The sequence below is a fragment of the Heterocephalus glaber genome, unplaced genomic scaffold, assembly GCF_053883595.1.
Source record: "Heterocephalus glaber isolate CG9 unplaced genomic scaffold, H.glaber_assembly_v1.0 deba00001497, whole genome shotgun sequence".
Classification (NCBI taxonomy): Eukaryota; Metazoa; Chordata; class Mammalia; order Rodentia; family Bathyergidae; genus Heterocephalus; species Heterocephalus glaber.
This window is the reverse complement of record NW_028258320.1, coordinates 38,633,943-38,652,200: the sequence shown is the minus strand read 5'-3', so window position 1 is coordinate 38,652,200 and position 18,258 is coordinate 38,633,943. Positions and strand designations below refer to the sequence as shown.

General features: G+C 39.1%; 2 protein-coding genes across 5 annotated transcripts in view; both read right to left on the bottom strand.

Moving 5' to 3' along the window:
• The window catches only part of Ifit3 (interferon induced protein with tetratricopeptide repeats 3), a 72,701-nt gene that overhangs the window by 23,332 nt on the left and 31,111 nt on the right, over positions 1–18,258 (bottom strand). The gene's annotated exons all lie outside the window — the stretch shown is intronic.
• The window catches only part of Ifit2 (interferon induced protein with tetratricopeptide repeats 2), a 47,450-nt gene continuing 31,152 nt past the window's right edge, over positions 1,961–18,258 (bottom strand). Inside the window, exons 2-4 of one of the 4 annotated variants that reach the window (XM_087184881.1) lie at positions 12,639–12,674; positions 8,770–8,922; positions 1,962–4,751 (exon numbers count right to left, since the gene is read on the bottom strand). In XM_087184881.1, the coding sequence (XP_087041007.1) occupies positions 3,338–4,751; positions 8,770–8,774 (1,419 nt within the window). In that variant the 5' untranslated portion in view covers positions 8,775–8,922; positions 12,639–12,674 and the 3' untranslated portion in view covers positions 1,962–3,337. Of the gene's footprint in view, positions 4,752–8,769; positions 8,923–12,638; positions 12,675–18,258 lie in introns of all 4 variants that reach the window. The other 3 variants (XM_087184883.1, XM_004838965.4, XM_087184882.1) reach the window with 3 other exon arrangements.

Sequence of the window (18,258 nt, the reverse complement as noted above, 5' to 3'; positions counted from 1 at the left end):
AGACTTCATCACCAGCACCTAGAAGACCCCTATTGTAAACTTTTGTTTGTTTGTTTTTTGGTACCGGAGATTGAACTCAGGACCTTGTGCTTGTGAGGCAGGCACGATGCCACTGGGCTAAATCCCTGGCCCCCCCACATTGTAAACTTTTTACTTACCCTGGTGAGTATATGAGGGAGAGCTAAATGTCATGCAGTGGAAGATACAGTTGAGGGGCATAGGATTATGAGTCAAAATGATTTTAACATGACTTAATTTATATAGTGGTCACTTGCCTGTAGCTGGGATAAAACATCTGACACACAAAAATTTAAAGCAAGTTTATTTTGGCTCACCTTCCAGAATATTCAGTCCATAGTTGGTTGACTCTAAGGCAGAAACGGAATGGTGGAAAGGTATGGCAGAAGAACACTGCTCAACTGATGCAGCCAAGAAGCAGAGAGAAAGGAAGGGACAAGGACAAGAATTCACCTTTCCAGGTCACTCCCCCAGTGACTCACCTCTTCTCACCAGGCTCCACCTCTGAACACAAGATTTAGGGGGATATTTTAGATATATACCATAACAATTTGTTATCCATGGATAGTGAAATTTCAGGAATGTGAGCTACACCTGTAATTTTTAATTTTTTTATTGCTTCTCAATCCTACGTAAGCTTGAGGTCCTAAAATAAATGTTAAGTGTAAATTGCATACATTTCTTCTGTACCCTTTCCACCTCTTACTCTCTCAGGATGTTGTTCCAGCAGCGGTTTGGTGGCATGACATGGTGTATGGTGCGTACTTTCTTTAGCTCACACAGGTGCCAATAGTCCTCTGTCTTGGTCAGTACAATTGCCCATCTTATATTCATCTAGAACACTCCTGTTTTTCTTCTCTGAGCACCAGGTCCAACAATGAGCTACTCAGGCAAAGTGGACTAGACCTTCCCCTAAACATGCATTTGTCTGATGGAATGAGTTAGCCATTGTGGCTAGGGTATTTGTACTTTTTGCTAGATGGTTCCTGGAAAACGAGAGACAAGTCTTCTTGTATCTTTCCACTCAGTAGGGGAAACTCCAAGACAAATCTTGATTACCACCAGTACAGGACATAAAACAGAATCAGTGAATTGGTGACGCTTCCTCATTTCTAATAATAGAGGTCAGAAGAGAGAATGTGAGTAAAGCACAAAATTTAACAGGTAAAGAGGCAGTAGCTCACCTACTGTCAATGTGGGACAGTGTGTTTATGTGCACATGGGTCCATGGGGTAGGTGTTAAGTGTAAGCAGAAGCCCTGGACTCAAGGTTATAGACAAAAACTTTGTTCTATTCTGTGGTTGCTTAGGTCAGCTTTTTGTTGCTATGACCATATACCTTAGAAAAACAACTCAAAGGAGGAAAGATTTATTTTGGTTTATAGTTTCAGAAGTTTCAGTCCATAGTCTGCTAGTTCCATTGCTGTGGGCATAAAGTGAGTCAAAATCATTGTGGTAGCAGGACACAATGGGAGGAAAGCTGTTTAATTCATGCCAGCCAGGAAGAAGAGAGAGAGAGAGAGAGAGAGAGAGAGAGAGAGAGAGAGAGAGAGAGAGAGAATGAATATGTAAGAGTTGTAAGAGAACTGGAGAAGGAGCCAGAGATCAGGTGTAGTCCTCAAAGTTCCACCCCTATGATCCACTCCCTTTAATTAGGCCTCACCTCTCATTTCCCTCACCTCCCAATAATACCATCAAATTAGGGATTCGAGAGTATATTAAAGTTAAAACCACTATGATCAAATTATTTCCTCAAAGACCATCAGCAACTAAGTCTTCAACGCAATGGAGCTTTTTGGGGGACATATAATATCTAAAGCATAACAGTGCTTATAATATTAGAATAGTCAGTCTGGTTATTTGTGCCAGTTCATACTCAGTCAAACATTTTACTTATCAATAGTTGAGTCTAAAAGAGTTACCACACAGCAAAATTGCAGACAAACTAGAACACTGTTTTATGATTTATCACATGTAAGTTATTTATTAATAAAAGTATTACTTTTCTCAGGAATTCAAATTGTGCACACTGATGATCTCAAATGCATACAACACTACTTTTAATGTAGAAAACAAGAACCATTTTTACAATACTTCAAATTAAAAAATTGAATTTTATATAATGTTTTAATTGCTTAATAACAAGTGTTTGTATAAATTTAAATTTAAGATAATTCCAATAGACAACAATGTTTCAACCCAGAGAGAAGCTGATGGTCTCAGTCAGGGCCAGCTGACCCCATTTTGTTTCACACTAATCTGATATCTAGACCATTAAATATCTGTCAAGAAAATCCCAATCACCCTATATCATCAATTTTGTTGTTGCTCAGAAGACTTTTCAAGGTTGAAAGAAGTGTTTATATCACCTAATATAAACATTTCTAACAGGGAAAAGGCCCACCCTCCAATCAATGTCATTTCCCAAGACCTTCCATGAGGCCCTTACTTATCAAGTTATTCTCTTATTCAGCTATTTTCCTATAATTTCAAACCTGGGTTCATCAAAAAAAAATATTTTGGAGAAAGCAAGACTCCCTCTTACAAAGAAATTTTTACTAATAGTAGCTTCAAATATGAAAATTTCTCTATAGATCACAATCTACAAAAATAAATCAGCATTTCATTCTCTCTCTTTTGCCTGTCCCTACTGATGAACACAAGTTCATCTTTTGTACACAAGTTCTGAAGAAACATATATTTTAGTTTCTAGCATATTGTACAGTATCCTTGTTTCTTCTTATATGCAGTACTACAATTTCAGAGAGGGCAGAGTGAAGACGAAGTCTCCCCATGTGCTTCCTGAAAGTCACGTACAGTGGCTGCCAAACTCCACTGGTTCTCCTAGGTAAATCTCTTCTAGATTTGACATGTTCTCTGCTTTCTTTTTTCCAACTATGTTGCAATCTAAGTTAATGTGACAATTGAACTCATTTTTTGTGAGGCACTCTAGATTGACGATTGGCTGGGGAGGAGGAGGAAGGAGGTACCAGTGGGTATGTGTGTGTTAAAGATGGAGAGAGAATGAGAACAGTCCTATATTGACTTTGGTCCCTCATGAACACAGTGCCTTACTGTCTATGCAAAGCCAGCCTGTGTAGGACCTAAAATGACTCCATGAATAGAAAGATTTTACAGAGGTGAGGAATCAGTTAACCCCTGGGACAGAAGGGTTTCCCCATAACCCTGATGCAGTACTATGGCCAGTGACAAGTTCACACTAATGGCCTATCAATTGTTACATATTTTGAATACCAACTTGGTGGAAAGGTTTCAACTCCTTTCCAGACGTAGCCCTGTGGGCACTATGTCCCTATTCCTCATTCTGTATCTAATCTACAGATGCTGAAGTGATGAGGTTTCCAGAGTCCTACTCCCTCTGCAAGTCTTCCTATGCTTGCTGTTTCTCCATTCAGCTCTTGAAGAAATGCCAAGAGATGCAAAGCTTCAGAATCTGTTTCATTTTTAGAAAGTCGTTTTTGGGCAATTTTTTGCAGTTTGATTTTCATCTTCTCTCTCTCCTTTGATTCCAGGTTAATTTTTACTCCTTCTATAAAATGGTGGATGGCCTTGTCTGCCCGTTTCATCTGATACAGCTGGAAATTGCCATACCGCAGATGGAGCGCTTGTTTAGCTACAGGAGCAAGCTCTTTGCTGAATTCTTTTTGGAAGTAATACTCTGCTTTCTCATAGTAACTGGCTTCCTTGTATTCACCTGCTATAGCATAGAGACTGGCAATAGAGGAACAGATACAGAAGAAATTCCCATTGTTCTCATCAGCTTTCTTTAAATACTCCACAGCGAGTTCTACTTGTTCCAGTAACTTCTCTCTTTCCCCATACATTTTATTCTCTATCTCCAGTATTTGGAGAGCTTGTGACCTATAGCAGCTCCCAATATGGTAATGCAAGTAGGTGTTGTGTGGCATGTGTTCTAAAGCTTTTCTAAGCAGTTTTATGGTTTCATTCCAGGAACGTTTATTTCGATAAAACCTTGCTGCGCTGCACAGTACATCTGTTGCATTTGGGGCTTTCTTTAAGGCTTCTTCAACAAGCCTCTCTCCTTCATCCTCCTCCTTCATCTTTTGAAGTTTCAGAGCCAAGAGAACTTTAATGTACTGGTTGTCAGGATTCAGCCTGATGGCTCTCCTCAGAGCGTCAATGGGGTCCTGAGAGGGTGGCCAGTAGTCCAGACGGGAGCTTGCAATGGCCCAGCCAGAGGTGAATTCTGGGTTCTGGGGATTCTTTTCCAGAGCCTTCTCAAAACACACCTTTGCCCTTTCAGTTTGCTTTGTTGTACACTTTAGCCGTGCCCACCCTTCCTCACAGTCAAGCTCGGGACTCTCAATTCTGTAGGGACTAGAAAACTTCGCACAGACCTGTTTCACCTTGTCCACATAAGTCTGAGCATCTGAGAGTTGGCCCAGGTGATAGTGGACCCAGGCATAGTTTCCCCAGGTGACCAGACTTCGGATTTCCTGGCCAGGATGTTCTCGCTGGATTATCTCTTCAGCCTGCTGTAAGCATTCCAGGGCTGCCTCATTTTGGCCTCTGCAGTGCTTTATGTAGGCCATTATGTTACATGTTGTGGCTTTAAATTCGCCATTCTGAAACTCATACTTGTGCAGCACTCTGTCCTCAAACTCATCCAAAGACTTTTCCCCTATCAAGTTCCAGGTGAAATGACATTTTAATTGCCGTAGGCTGCTCTCCAAGGAATTTTCAGTGGCCTCACTGTAGGGAAAAAGAGAAAGACGGCCACTTTGAGACACAGCACAGATTCATATGCCAAGAAACAAGATGACAGCAAATAAAATTTTTTTCTGGAAAAGCAAGAATTTGGACACTATGGGCAGCAGAAGAATTAGAGAGAAGGAGGTGGGTCAGTGTGAGCCTGAGGGTCAGTTTCCATAAATATGATGGTTTTTGTGGGTAGCTCTGGCTCTGCTTTGGAGGGTCTTTGCAGGGCTTGCTTAATCTGTGGGAAATTTAATTAATAAAATTTTAAATTACTTTTTATTTCCCTTAATTATTTTGGCTTTTATTTTTGGTACTGGGGATTTAACTCGGGTCCTTGTGCTTGCGAGGCAGGCAGCAGAACCACTGAGCTAAATCCCCAGACCTATTTTGGCTTTTAATACATGCTTAATGGGTTTTATTGTCTACCAAACTTTTTGAGCTTTTATCAAATTGAATTTGCTTTATCTTTTTTTAAGCATTATACACTCTCTTTTTTTGCCATTGAATTTTTCTATTTCAACCATTTAAGTCTTGTTTTCAACCATTCTTAAATTTTACTCATACTATTTGCTTTTGCAGTATTTTCTTAACTTTACTATTATAACATGTATTAGCAATATCTTGAATTTTTATTTTGGAATAAAATGCAATCATTTTTCTTTTTTCTCCCTTACTTCTACCTCTTAGAGTGGTAATTTCTATGTTAACATGTATTGTTGAGCTGATTATTTATTAATAATTTTGCATTTCTGTTTAATTTTATTGGTATTTTATTTTTCTCTGCTAGGATTTCCTTTTATAGTATGAGATGAGAAGTATGGCTGGTGGGGGCGCTAATAGGCAACTAGCTCTTTTTCTTATGGGAAGAGCTCTGTTTCCTTTAGAGTGCCCATATAACTCTCCTCAAAGATTTTCCATTCTCTTAAAGATTCCCTTCACTGTTGGTCTCTAAATAAATAAATAAGCAACAACAACAAAAATTAGCCAATAGAAAAATGAACAAAAAATATGTTCTCTTTGCATTGGAGTCCCTGAAAAGTTGCCATTTTCTCACTTAAAAGTTTTTCATGGTATAGCCCTTTTCTCAGGAACAAGATATTCTAAATATTATGAATTTCTGATGTATGCAACCAATAGATATGTGGACAGCCACGCAAAGCAGCCAGGATCACTTTGAAATTTATGTCTAGATGGAAGACTGTATTCCTACTCTTTCAACTTGCCCTATCTCTTTTCCTTTTTTTTTTTTTTTGGTACTGGGGGATTGAACTCAGGGACCTCAAGCTTGCAAGGTAGGCGGTGGTACCACTGAGCTAAATCCCTGGACCTCTCTTACTTTTTAATATCATACCTCCTCCGGCCACACACATTTTGATGGGCCCAAGGTTTGGCAAAGCTGGAAAACATGTAAGGAAGTCTGAGGAGGTGTTCATCTGTTAGGAAGTGTGCTCTGTACACTGGGAGCAGAGGGTGATCTTATTCTGTAGGAATCACCATATTCTATAATGCACACAGTAGAGAGCTTGACCCAGACACACAGGGAGAATTCACAGGGTCCAAGTCCCCACTGTTCCATCCTAGTCTTTGTGAAGTCCCTGCAGTCCTGCCTTTAGATCCTGGGAGGCACATGAGGAACTTTAAATCAGTAATTGATCATCTCTGTTTCTGGGGACTTAACTACCATCAGAGTAAACAAAAAATAAATAGGAGGGAAAGTGGGCAGGGAGGGTTTGGGAGAGGCCTCCTTCCTTTCAATGTCCCAGACAGGTCTTAGTATAGAGCAAGTAGTAACTAACTCCAGGGGAGGAAGCCCAGGAGAGAGCTTGGCTTGGTATCTGATATCCTAATGACAGCATCCTTCCCTTGAGAAGTCCATGTCCGAACTGAGCTATTTCCCTTCTCAATGAGATTACAGAAAGATTCCTGAAGCACATGAACTCTTTTGGCGCTTTCTAATTTTATAAAAGAAAGAGAATGATGGAATGGAGCTTATCTCCAGAGCTGAGTGTGGTAATACAATGACTATAATCCCAACTTCTTGGGAAGTTGAAGCAGGCAGATGGCAAGTTTGAGGCCACTGGGCAATTTAGTGAAGCTGTCTCAAAATAAAAAGGCCTGGAGATGAGCTTAGCAGAGCATCCTGGCTTCAATCCCCAGTACTGAATGAACAAAACAAAATACGGTCAATTGTGCATTTATAGGGACCTTTATGTAAAATTCCTTTGTGCAGCCATTCAAAAGTCATCTATTTTCACTGCTTGCTCTTGGCTTTTTATTTCCACTGGTAAGTCAGCAAAGCTGGTCTCTGATACTTGCTTCCTGGGCTCAGGCTTTTGAAACTTATGGTCCTATTGATTCTAGCAGTTCCAATGGTTTATACTGCAACAATTTCTTCATCTGCTTCTTGTTTGGATGAAAGCCACAGGAATACTACCCACCAGGCTCAGAGGGACCACCACAGTGTCTTAGAGCAGTCTCAGCATCACTGAGGAGGCTAACAAATGTGCCCAGTCTCAGCTCAGTCTAATAATCATATTCCTGTGTGTGTGTGTGTGTGTGTGTGTGTGTGTGTGTGTGTGTGTGTGTGGTGGGGTGTTGAGCCCAGGAATCGGTCTGTTGCAAAGTTCTCCAGATGATTCTATGCATAAGTTTGAGAACTATTGTCTAAGACCACAGAGACAACACCCTAAGGAAAGACCCACAACTAAGAATTAAGGGAAGTAATAAGAGGGATTGATTGACTTGTATTTGTAAAAAAAAAAAAGATTCTAAAATAAGACAATGCCAAAACAGAACAAAACAAAACAAAAAACAAGGTTTCTAAAGATTCTGGATGACTATAAAAACAGAAATCTACAAATATCTCAAACCTCTTTTCCTCCTCAATCAGGTAGGTATATACCCTAGCAGAAAAATATGATTTCAAGTAGATCAGGAGACTTAGAGAAGGAGAACAATTTGCAGGTATTGCTGGATTTCAGAACTCTCAGGTCTGAGCCTTAGGCAAGCAGGTCCAGTCATCCTACCCTCAAACTAGAGAAAATAGAAAGTTCTCTTATTTCCCAATGAGCAAACACTTCCTTTCCAGGGCAATCTTGGTTTCTGATGAACAAGTGGATTTTCGAGGTAAGCACTATTTTCTTCATGCACTCCATCTCCAATGGATACTTCAGATAAAAGGACTCCAGCTAATTAGTTAGATTTTTTTTCAGTACTGGGTATTTAACCCAGGGCCTTCAAACTGAACTACATTCCTAGCCTTTTTTATTTTTCATTTTGAGACAAGGTCTCACTAAGTTGCTAAATTGCCCAGGCTGAGGTTAAATTTGCTATCTTCTTGCCTCAGCCTTCCAGAGTGCTGAGATTGCAGGCATGCCTACCACACCCAAGCTCCAATCAGTTTGGAGGTGAAAATATTTCTATTCAGTTACTAGCCCTAATGGAAATCTGAGATGAATAAGTTTCATGTTAAAGTAAATTTTAAAGTAAAATTCACTTTAGCTGGAAGTAGGATTGCTATTCTGCATACACCTTTAACAATACCTACTGAAAAGAAATCTTTTACTAAATAACACTTTTATTAAAATCTCCAACTTAATCCTTTCAAATAGAAAGCAAAAGAGGGACAGTTCATAAGAGCAATCCCCCAGGCTCATCTTTACACTTACACCCCTCCCCACCCCCTTACGTATGCGCGCGCGCACACACACACACACATACACAGGCACTAGATTAAACCTCTCACTCTGCCAGCTTCTGAATTAGACCTCAGCTCTCTGCTTCCCTAAGTGAGCCCTAGAGATATCCGCAGGAAGCTGGACTGTGCGACTCACAGGAGGAAACAGATAGGCATTGATAAGACTCATAGCTATAGAGTTAGAGGGGTAGCAAGCCTATAAGCAAACACCGACACAGAACTGGCCTTGCTTAGAGCATCGCTGTTTAAGATTTGCATTAGATGACAAAATTCATTCTACATTTTCAACGTGATCAGAGAAGGGAGAAGCTTTACCTCATTATTGCGGTGCAGTTCTTGGCTGCGGCCAGAGGCTACAGTTCAGGCTGCTGTGCTCTTCAGAAATTTTCCTCCTCTGTCTCCAGTAAATCCTGGAGACCCATATATAAGAGCAGCATCTGGTTTCTGTTTCTGTTTCCTTTCAGTTGACTTAATCAAACACAAATTGAAACAGGAATGTGAAACTGCAGGACTCTTTGCAGAGAAAGGACTCTTACATAAGGGCCAAGCTTGTGGCGTGAATCAGAATGTATCCATGTCCTTTACTTGCAATATCCTCCCCTTGAGCAGTTCTGGAGATGCTTGTAGGAAGCTGGACTATGTTACTCAGAGGAGGAAACAATTGGGCATTGATAAGACACATTTCCAAAGCAGCCTTCCTCATTATTACCATATTGATCCATCCTCATTCTTATCACCCTTATGACACACAGGCCACTATACAGAGCAGTTAACATCCCAGGGCAAGGATTTTAGTCTGCTTCATTCACTATCAAAGCCGCAGCTCTTGCACTAGTATGTATACATTGCATGGTACGGTAAGCAGTCAAAAAGCAGTCATGCAATGAATGAACACATGGTTCAAATCATGGGTGAGGATGTCAGTCTATCTGCATTTGAAGTCAGTATCTATTTATATACCATGGGAATCTGGGGAAATTATTAAATGCCTCTGCTTTAGTGTCTTCTCTTAGGAATTGGGAACAAAACTGCTACCAATTCATAGTGATGATGGAAGGGTTAAACAAATACATAAAATGTCCTTAGAATGATGCCTGACAACTAATAACTATATGTTAGCTTTTTATTATAATTAATAATTAAAATCATAAGCCAAAGAGACCAGAGAGGAAACTTAAGTTTGTTTTTTCCAGAGCTGTAAATCTTCAGATATCCCACGATCCACCTGACCACTACTCTAAGCCAAACAACTTCTAACATCTGTATACATTCTGTGCTTCCATGAGATCCACAGCATTTTAAATTCCTGTGTATCACCTTGTTATTTAGCACTCACACATCACAGTATGCAGTCACATTTGTTTGCGATTATAGACAAACGTGTTCCTTATTCATATCTGTTAATCTTGGTTGTCAGTTTGACCAAATTGAGAGACATCCAGAAAATTGGTAAAGCAGATTTTTGGGTGAGTCTTTAGGGTATTTCTAGAAATGATTGGTAGATAGGTTAGCAAAGTGAGTTGGAAAGACCCATCCTGAATATGGGCAGCATCATCAAATAGGCTGGAGGCTCAGGTGGAATAAAAAGCTGAAGAAAAGGGAGGCTTAAATGACACCCACACTCAACACTTCCTGCGCTGGTACATTTTTTGTTGCTAACATTTCCTGTAGACATCAAACTCCAGATTCTTCTGACTTTGAATGCATATTTGTACCAGCAGTCATCCAGGGGGCTTTCAGGCCTTGAGCCTTGGACTGAGGCTACATTATTGGGCCTGCTTATTCTAAGGTTTCCAGCTTCTTAGAGTGAGCAGCTACTGCTTTTCTCTGGCTGTCCAGACTATAGATGGCTGCTGGAGAACTATTCAGTCTCTGATTATGTAAAGAAATTTAATAAATCCTCTCATAACTACATCAATCCTATTGGTTCTATATCTCTGGAGAACCTCGACTAATAAAATACTTTTAACCACAAAGGGATTGTAATGCACATAGATCCAAGGGGGAAAAATGGTAATAGCACCAATGCTTTTGACATCAGGAAATTACACAGCCCAGGTGAAACATTCTCCAGTAAAATTGAGGTTGTTGAGGTTGGTTGCTCTATCTTGGAGAAAGGTATTTATCATGAATTTTTCTGCCTAGGCAGGGAAGAAAGAGAAGCTGAGCTTCCTAAATTCCTCTACCCTTTGCTTAGGATACAGTTGTACCTCCCCAAGTTGGAAACTAAGTCTCACTCAAGAATGAGAAGTCCTAGTTCTGCTTACAAGTTCTAGTATGTATTTATAAAAATATGTATTTTAAAATGCTGAAATAGAAAACTAGAAATACTGTGGATTTTGTTTGGGTTTTTGGAATTCCACTCAAGAAAACTATTGGATAGAAATGTTTAAAGTATGGCTAAAGGTACTGGATAGGGAGAGAGAGACAGGTTTTACCAATGGTCAGTGCATTCTAAAGTGCCTAGAGATAACTTATTTACTCTTTAGAAAGCTGTATGACCAAAGCCTGTGTACAATGCTGCCACAGCAGTAATGAGAATACATGGTGCAACTTCAGAACAGAAACTAAGGAGGATGACCAACTTCTCTATTTTGAGAGAAACATTGTGAAAGTTCTGATTGCTCTGCTTACTACATGTATTTATGTGTCTTTTTTTCTAGAATACAGGCCGAAGGCTGCTCCTGTGGCAGCCTGATTTAAAGGAAAGGATTTCTTACTCTTCCCAGAATGAGGAAAACCATCTTGCATAGTTATACTGGCTACAGGGTGGTATAATGCAATTCCTTTCCCTTTGTGATCAGCAGCATCAGCTGCAGCATTGTCTTGGAACTTGCTAGAAAGGCACATTCTCAGGCCCTGACCTAGACCAACTGAAGCAGAAATCCATGTTAATAAGCCTTACAGAGAACTCTAATGCATGCTATAGGCTGAGAACCATGTGTCATATTGAATGCAAGTGAAAATACTTTTACTTATGAAACAATACTTTTTCCTTGGGGTTTTCTAGAAATTGATCCCCTTTTTTGTTTTGTGTTTTGACCCTCTTTTTCTCATTTGTGTTTTATTTTGACTCTCTTTTTTGTTTTGAATGTTTGTCTAAAGTTTTGCCTACTAGAAGAACTGGAACCTAGTCTAATAGTATTCACACTTGTTGGAGGAACAATCAGGTATCCTTAGGGTTCTCTGATTCACAACAATGAACTATAATTTGTGAATAATGTGTTTCTACCTAACAGAACATACTCTTCTGTGATCACTTGCAAATAGACATGTGTTTAATCTTCCAAGTAAACTTCAAAAAATTGATATACTTAATAAAACACCTTCCCACTCCTGTTTTATTTTAAAAAATTGCTATAGTTTGGCTAAGTGTCCCCCAAAAGGCCATGTGCTAAAAGTTTTGCATGTCAACCTATGGGACTATTGAAAGATGGTGGCACCTTTATGAGGTGAGCCTAGTGGCAGGAAGTTAGGTCACTGGAGGCATACCCTTGAAAGGGACTTTGGGACCCTGGCCTCTTCCTGTCTCTCTCTTTGCTTGCCAGCCACCACAAAGTGAACAGCTTCCTCTACTACACTCTCCCTGCCTTGTCATAGTTCCAAAGGCAATGGGGTCAAGTGACCATGAACTAAATCCTCAAAAGCATCAGCCAAGATAAATCTTTCCTCATTTTAAGTTGAATATCACAAGTATTTTGTCACAGTAATGGAAAGCTTACTAACACAAAAATGAATTCAACCCTATTTCTTGTCACTGTGATTTGAATGTGTCCTCTGAAGTTCATGTGTTGAGAACATGATCCCCAACATGTCACTGTTGAAGGTGGATCCTAGTGGTAGGTGCTTGGGTCATGGAGGACAATGACCAAAAATGATTGGATTAATGCTATTGTTGTAGGATAGAATCCTTACAAAAAGACAAGATTGGCTCCATTATGTCGTGTGAGAACAGTGAGAAAGCAGCCACCTACAAGCCAGGGAGAGAGGCCTCACAGAAACCAACACCAACCTTGCTGGTGCTTTGGTCTTGGACTTTCAGCCTCCAGAGCTGTAAGAAAATAATTCAGCTAGGCTAAATGCAGGGGACCATTTCTTTTCATTCCAATTAGATTCATTCTTAGATTTACTCAAGAGTTAGTCCTTCCTGGGCCCGGGATTTAGCTGAGTGGTGCCATGCCTACCTTGCAAGCACAAGGTCCTGAGTTGGGTCCTCGATACTGCAAAAAAAAAAAAAAAGAAGAGTCCTTCCTGACCATGTGTCCAAACATGCATTTCAGTCAGTGATATGGATGCAAATAGACATCTTTCAGGAGTCCTTTCATAAGGACAGAATGTACACAGAGGATTAATTTTATTCCACAGTGAGCTTTTTGTATGCCTAAATTTGGGCTTATGAGGAAAGTGCTATCTGTGTCAAGGTCCCAGTTGATTTGTTTTGCTGAGCTGGCTTTTAGGACAGATTTAAGAATTAAAATAACTCAAACACATCCTACTCTCTACCTAGATGGGTACCACTGGATGTCATGACCCTCTACCCTTTTACCTTGGTCAAGTGCCAAACTCTTTATAGCCACAAAAACAACAGACCAGTTCCTGAGAGAGTGGGAGAAAAATCTGGAGCAGGTGAAAAACATGACAAAAAGAGGCTGCATTCAAATTATATGTACAAAAATCAAAGGGAAAACTAAAAGCAGAAAATAAATGATTCAAACAAATATGACAGGTACCATTTTTAACAGCTAAAAAGCTCTAATGGTTAAGAAAATTCTAATCCCATCAAGATCCTTAAAATTTATCATCATAAATATAAAAAAGTCACTAATAAGTAAATAAAATTAAATTTAAAAATGTTTCAATTGTAGGAAACTGCCCCATTGATTATGCCCAAAACAGGCTGTAAGCAGTGCAGGCTGTAAAGAGTTCACCTGGCAATTGGCTTAAGAAGTAAGTCCACCAAAGCCTATGTGACTCATAGGAGCATTGCAGATGGCATGCAGGTCAATACCCCACCCCCATAACACCCTCTACCAACAGCCTCAGTAGAGGCTGGAGAAATGGGTCATGAAGCTGTTGAGCTTAATATGAGATAACACAGCCAAGGTCAGAATGACTCTTACCCAAATTTCCTTCCCAGCCTAACACAACAATGCTTTCTCTCATCTTTCATAAGCCTTTATTGCATCAACAATGTATTCCTACCAACCACACATAGCCCCCTCACCCCAACTTAACAGTGATTGTGTCATCAATAAATATCAGTTCTGGCTGTTCAGTGTCTTTGCTTGCTCAAGCACTGACTATCCCAGTTCCCTGTCTCCCTTTCTAATTCTGTCTCTAAGTCTTTCTTCTTGCCTTGTGTTGTCACATGGAATAGCAGATCATGATCCTTTGCAGGGGTCTGTGGTATTCAATATCATTTAAAATTTTTCAATTACAATATTTTAAAATCAAATCAGCAAGAACATGGCAAGTTGGACACTAGTATAGGAGCGTATTTTGATGTAGAATTACAGCATTGTTGCAAGACATATAAGGACATTTTTGACATAAAAATTTTAGAAACATATGGAACATTATATATCAAAGGTCTTGATGTGTCAACTTGGCTGAGCTGTCACCCCCAGTAATTCATTGAAGCATTAGTTCAGGTGTTGCTGTGAAGGTATATTGTGGCTAGAATTGAAGTTTGTAAATAGTTATCTTTAAATAAGAGACAGTGTCCTGGGTAATCTGGATGAAATCACTCAATGGAAAAGCTTTAAGAGAAGAGCTAAACTACTTGATGAAAAAATTTGGCCTGCAGAAATAGCTATATTTGTGCCCCAGAATTGTGGTCTGCCTTCCTTGATGGCCTGTCCGGTGGACTCCATACTTGCCTTGTCATCCCTCACAATCAGATCAGTTCAATTTCTTGCAAAAAATTTCTTCATGTAGATATCTCATTGCTTCTACTTCTCTGGTTCAACTCTGACACAAAAGTTTATGAACTAAGGTTGTTCACTTCAGGGTTAGCTACTAATGCTGGAAACTTTAGACAAAGTAGATAATACCCTAATACAATACATTTAATAGTATTGCAGGATTGCCAATTGAATATAATTGAGTTTACTCTAGCTCCTTTCTCAAATCACACTAAAATTATATAGCCACAAGAAAAAAAAGTACAAAATGAAACAAAATTGTGAAAGCTCTAAAAGAGTTAGGGGAGTTGTAATTGCTTACTAAATGTGAGAAAGATAAATGTGCCATCTCTGGAGGAAATAAAGAAAGCAACCTAATTTATAGTGCAAAATTCTCCAAAGGCTCAGGAATTACTACCCTAAGGTGGTACAGAAGTGTGTGTGTGTGTGTGTGCGCGCGCGCGCGCGCGCATTGGGGAAAAAGACTTTAAAAATTAAAAACTACTAGTAAAATCATACTCATTTAAGGGAGTAGCAATAAGTAACAAAGTAGTCACTAAAGGAGTGATGTGGTAAAAAATTATCTCTGGAAAGCAGGCATAAGGTGAGATGGAGGTGGGATAGTGCTATTTCTCTAACCTTACAGGTCATAACTTTTTATTTATTTATTTATTTACATGTTTAGGGTACTGGGGATTGAACTCAGGACCTTGCGCTTCTGAGGCAGGTGGCAGCACCACTGAGCTAAATCCCCAGCCCAGGTCATAACTTTTTAAATGGTGTCCATGTATATGTTTTATTAAGCTAAAAAAGGAATACATCTGGAATGAACAGAAGGAAAGAGAGGGAAGAAAGGGGCATGAAGGAAGGAAAGAAGAGAAGAAAGGAAAAAAGGAATGAGGAAGGAAAGAAAGGAGAGACAGAAGAAAGGAAAAGAGGAAAGAATAGAGAAAGGAGATAAATTATGATGCACACATATTTTGAAATATTATTGTGAAGCCTTCAATATTCATGTTATTGAAAAAATGTTAATGTAGGAAAATGGAATATAACACACAGTAAAAACATAAGATAAAACTAATATAATGTAAAAAAGTAAGACAAAAATCCTTTGTTCTGCAAAACAGGCCTGAATAAATTGTTTCAGGACATACATTCTGTGGTCAGAATGTGACCTCATTAAAAGGAGCTGTTTGTCCCATACTGGTCTCTTCACAAGGGCTGTCTACCTTTTACCAAAAATAACCTATTGTTCAATGTTGAATGTCACAAACTCCCAGTCCCCAGGCATGGGTCAGCAACCACATAAAAGCTTGTCCCTCAAGCCCCTTTGTGCGGTGTCCTCTTTTGACTGCCTCACTGTTTTTCACAGCATCTATTTCAATAAACTTCCTTCTAAATTTATTCTACTCTTGGTAAATTTCTTTACCACATGTGAAACTGGCCTTCTGAATACTGCCTTACAAAGCATAGGATATACACCTTTGACTGAAATTTTTTTTCTCTAAAAATTTACTTCATGAAATTTATCTATATGAAAATAATTATTCTACTCTGGCATTTCCCCAAAGTTTCTTTATTGTGCTTACTGTATTTATATCCTTAAAAAGTCTTTTATGATTCTAGTTAGCTTTGTTCTATTTTTAAAGACCACTGGAAAATAAAACAAAACAGAAAGGGTGTGGAAAGTTATTGGGACTATTCAAGCTCAGCGTCTCTGGAGGCTTGAAGGATCTCAGAGACAAAGATTCTGGTTTAGTAACTAACTGGAGTTACTGAGAAAAGAATTCACTAAATCCAGTCCATCCTCTACTAGGGCTATGAATGCTGAGGTCTGGTAAAGGAGTACATTACTTTAAAAATTTTTAATAAAATAACTCTATTCTCCTGACTTGCTTTAAATGAAAAAATAAAAACAAGAGCTTGTAAGGACACTTCTGTCTATTTTGCATGCTTCATTGATGAAATGTGGCTACAATAATGGAATGAAATAGATTTGTCGCTAGCCCTCCACCAAAACTTCCTGCAATATTCCTCCAGCTCGAGGTTCTGGCCACTTCCCGGTAGAAAGTTTTAAGTTTCTTTAGGGAGAATCTGTGTGAGTTTGGAAGTGCTACAGAGCTCAAAATGCAAGAAACAATTATTCTCTGGATTAAGGTATGTTAAATAACCACATGTCAAACTCCATCACTTCAGAAATGTGTTTTAAGATTTTCAAAGGGATTAAACACAATTTCAGGAATCAATGCAAGCAAAAAACCCCCCTTATTTTGTAGTCTCAGATAGGATGCTGCCTGGTGTCTTCCAGGGTCCTAGGAGGTAAAGGGTGATTTGTTGTTCCGATATCTACCTGAGCCAACAGCAGATTCCTGAGGAAAGGAAGCATGGCCCTACTGCTGAAGGCATCTATAGGTGTATTTGCAAATGTTAACTGGAAATTTATCCTGGCAAAAAGTGGCTTTAAACTATATATGCTGGTTTCTTTTTTTTAAGTTAATTTTATTGGAACATTTTAGGTATACAATATAATGACATTCATCACTGGAAATTTACACCTTTACATAATTTCTCCTGGTTCTTATTTTTCCCCCTTCCCCTGCCCTCCCTTCAACCCTTCCATCCCTCCCTATTTACAAAGACTTTGTTTCCATTTTTTCATTTTCTCACATTAATTCCATTCCTTTCTTTCCTTTCCCCTACCCCTCCCACTTCCCCTTCCCCTTTGCCCCTTTTCTTCCTATTTCACATTATCTATTATACCTTTTAGTCCTCATTTACACTTTCAGTTTCTTACAATAGAGAAACTATTCAGTACTTACACACGTGAGTCCTATTTATTTCACTTAAGAGTATCACCTCAATGTGCATCCATTTAGCTATAAATATCTCTAATTTCTCATTTTTTAGGGCTGAGTAGTACTCCATTTTATTTTAAAAATCACATTTTCTTTATCAAGTTTCCAATTGATGGGCAATTGGGTTGTTTCCAAATTTTGGCTATTACAAATTGGGTTGCTATGAACATGGGTGCACATATATCGCTGTGGTATGATTCTTTTAATTCTTTGGGGAAGATACCCAGCAGGAGAATAGCAGGGTCAAATGGGACTTCCAGTCCTAGTTCTTTGAGGTATCTCCATACTCATTTCCATAGTTGTTGCACCAGTCTAACTCCCACCAGCAGTGGAGCAGGGTTCCTCTTTCTCCACAGCCCTGCTAGCATTTGTTATTGGCTGATTTCATGATAGATATTCTTTCTGGAGTGAGGTGGAATCTTATTTGCATCTCTCAAATGACCAGTGATGTTGAACATTTTTTAATATGTTTATTTTCTATTTCTAGTTCTTTGTCTGAGACATGTCTGTTCATTTCAGATGCCCATTTTTGGCTTGGGTCTTTAAATTTGGGAGGTCTGATTTTTTTAAGTTCTTTATAGATTCTAGATAGTAGACCTTTGTCTGAGGAACAGCAGGTGAAAATTTTTCCCACATTGTGGGTTGTCTCTTCACACAGTTGAAAGTTTCTCTTGCAGTGCAGATGCTTTTTAATAAGAGAGCCACTTGTTGATTGCTGTGCTAGTTCAGGGGCAACTGAGGTTTTGTCCATAAAATCTTTTCCTACACAAATGTCTTCAATCTACTTAACCTCTGTTTCAGCCCTTTCAGGGTTTCTGTTCTTTTCTTTTTTCTTTTTGGTACCAGGGATTGAACTCTGGTCCCTGCAGTTGCGGGGCAGGCGGTGGAACCACTGAAAAAAGTCCCAGGCCCTCAGCGTCTCTGTTTTAATATTTAAATCTTTAATCCATTTCGATTTAATTTAGTGCATGGTGAGAGATATAGGTCTAGTTTTAATGTTTGGCAAGCTGAAACCCAATTTTTCCAGCACCATTTATTAAAGAGGC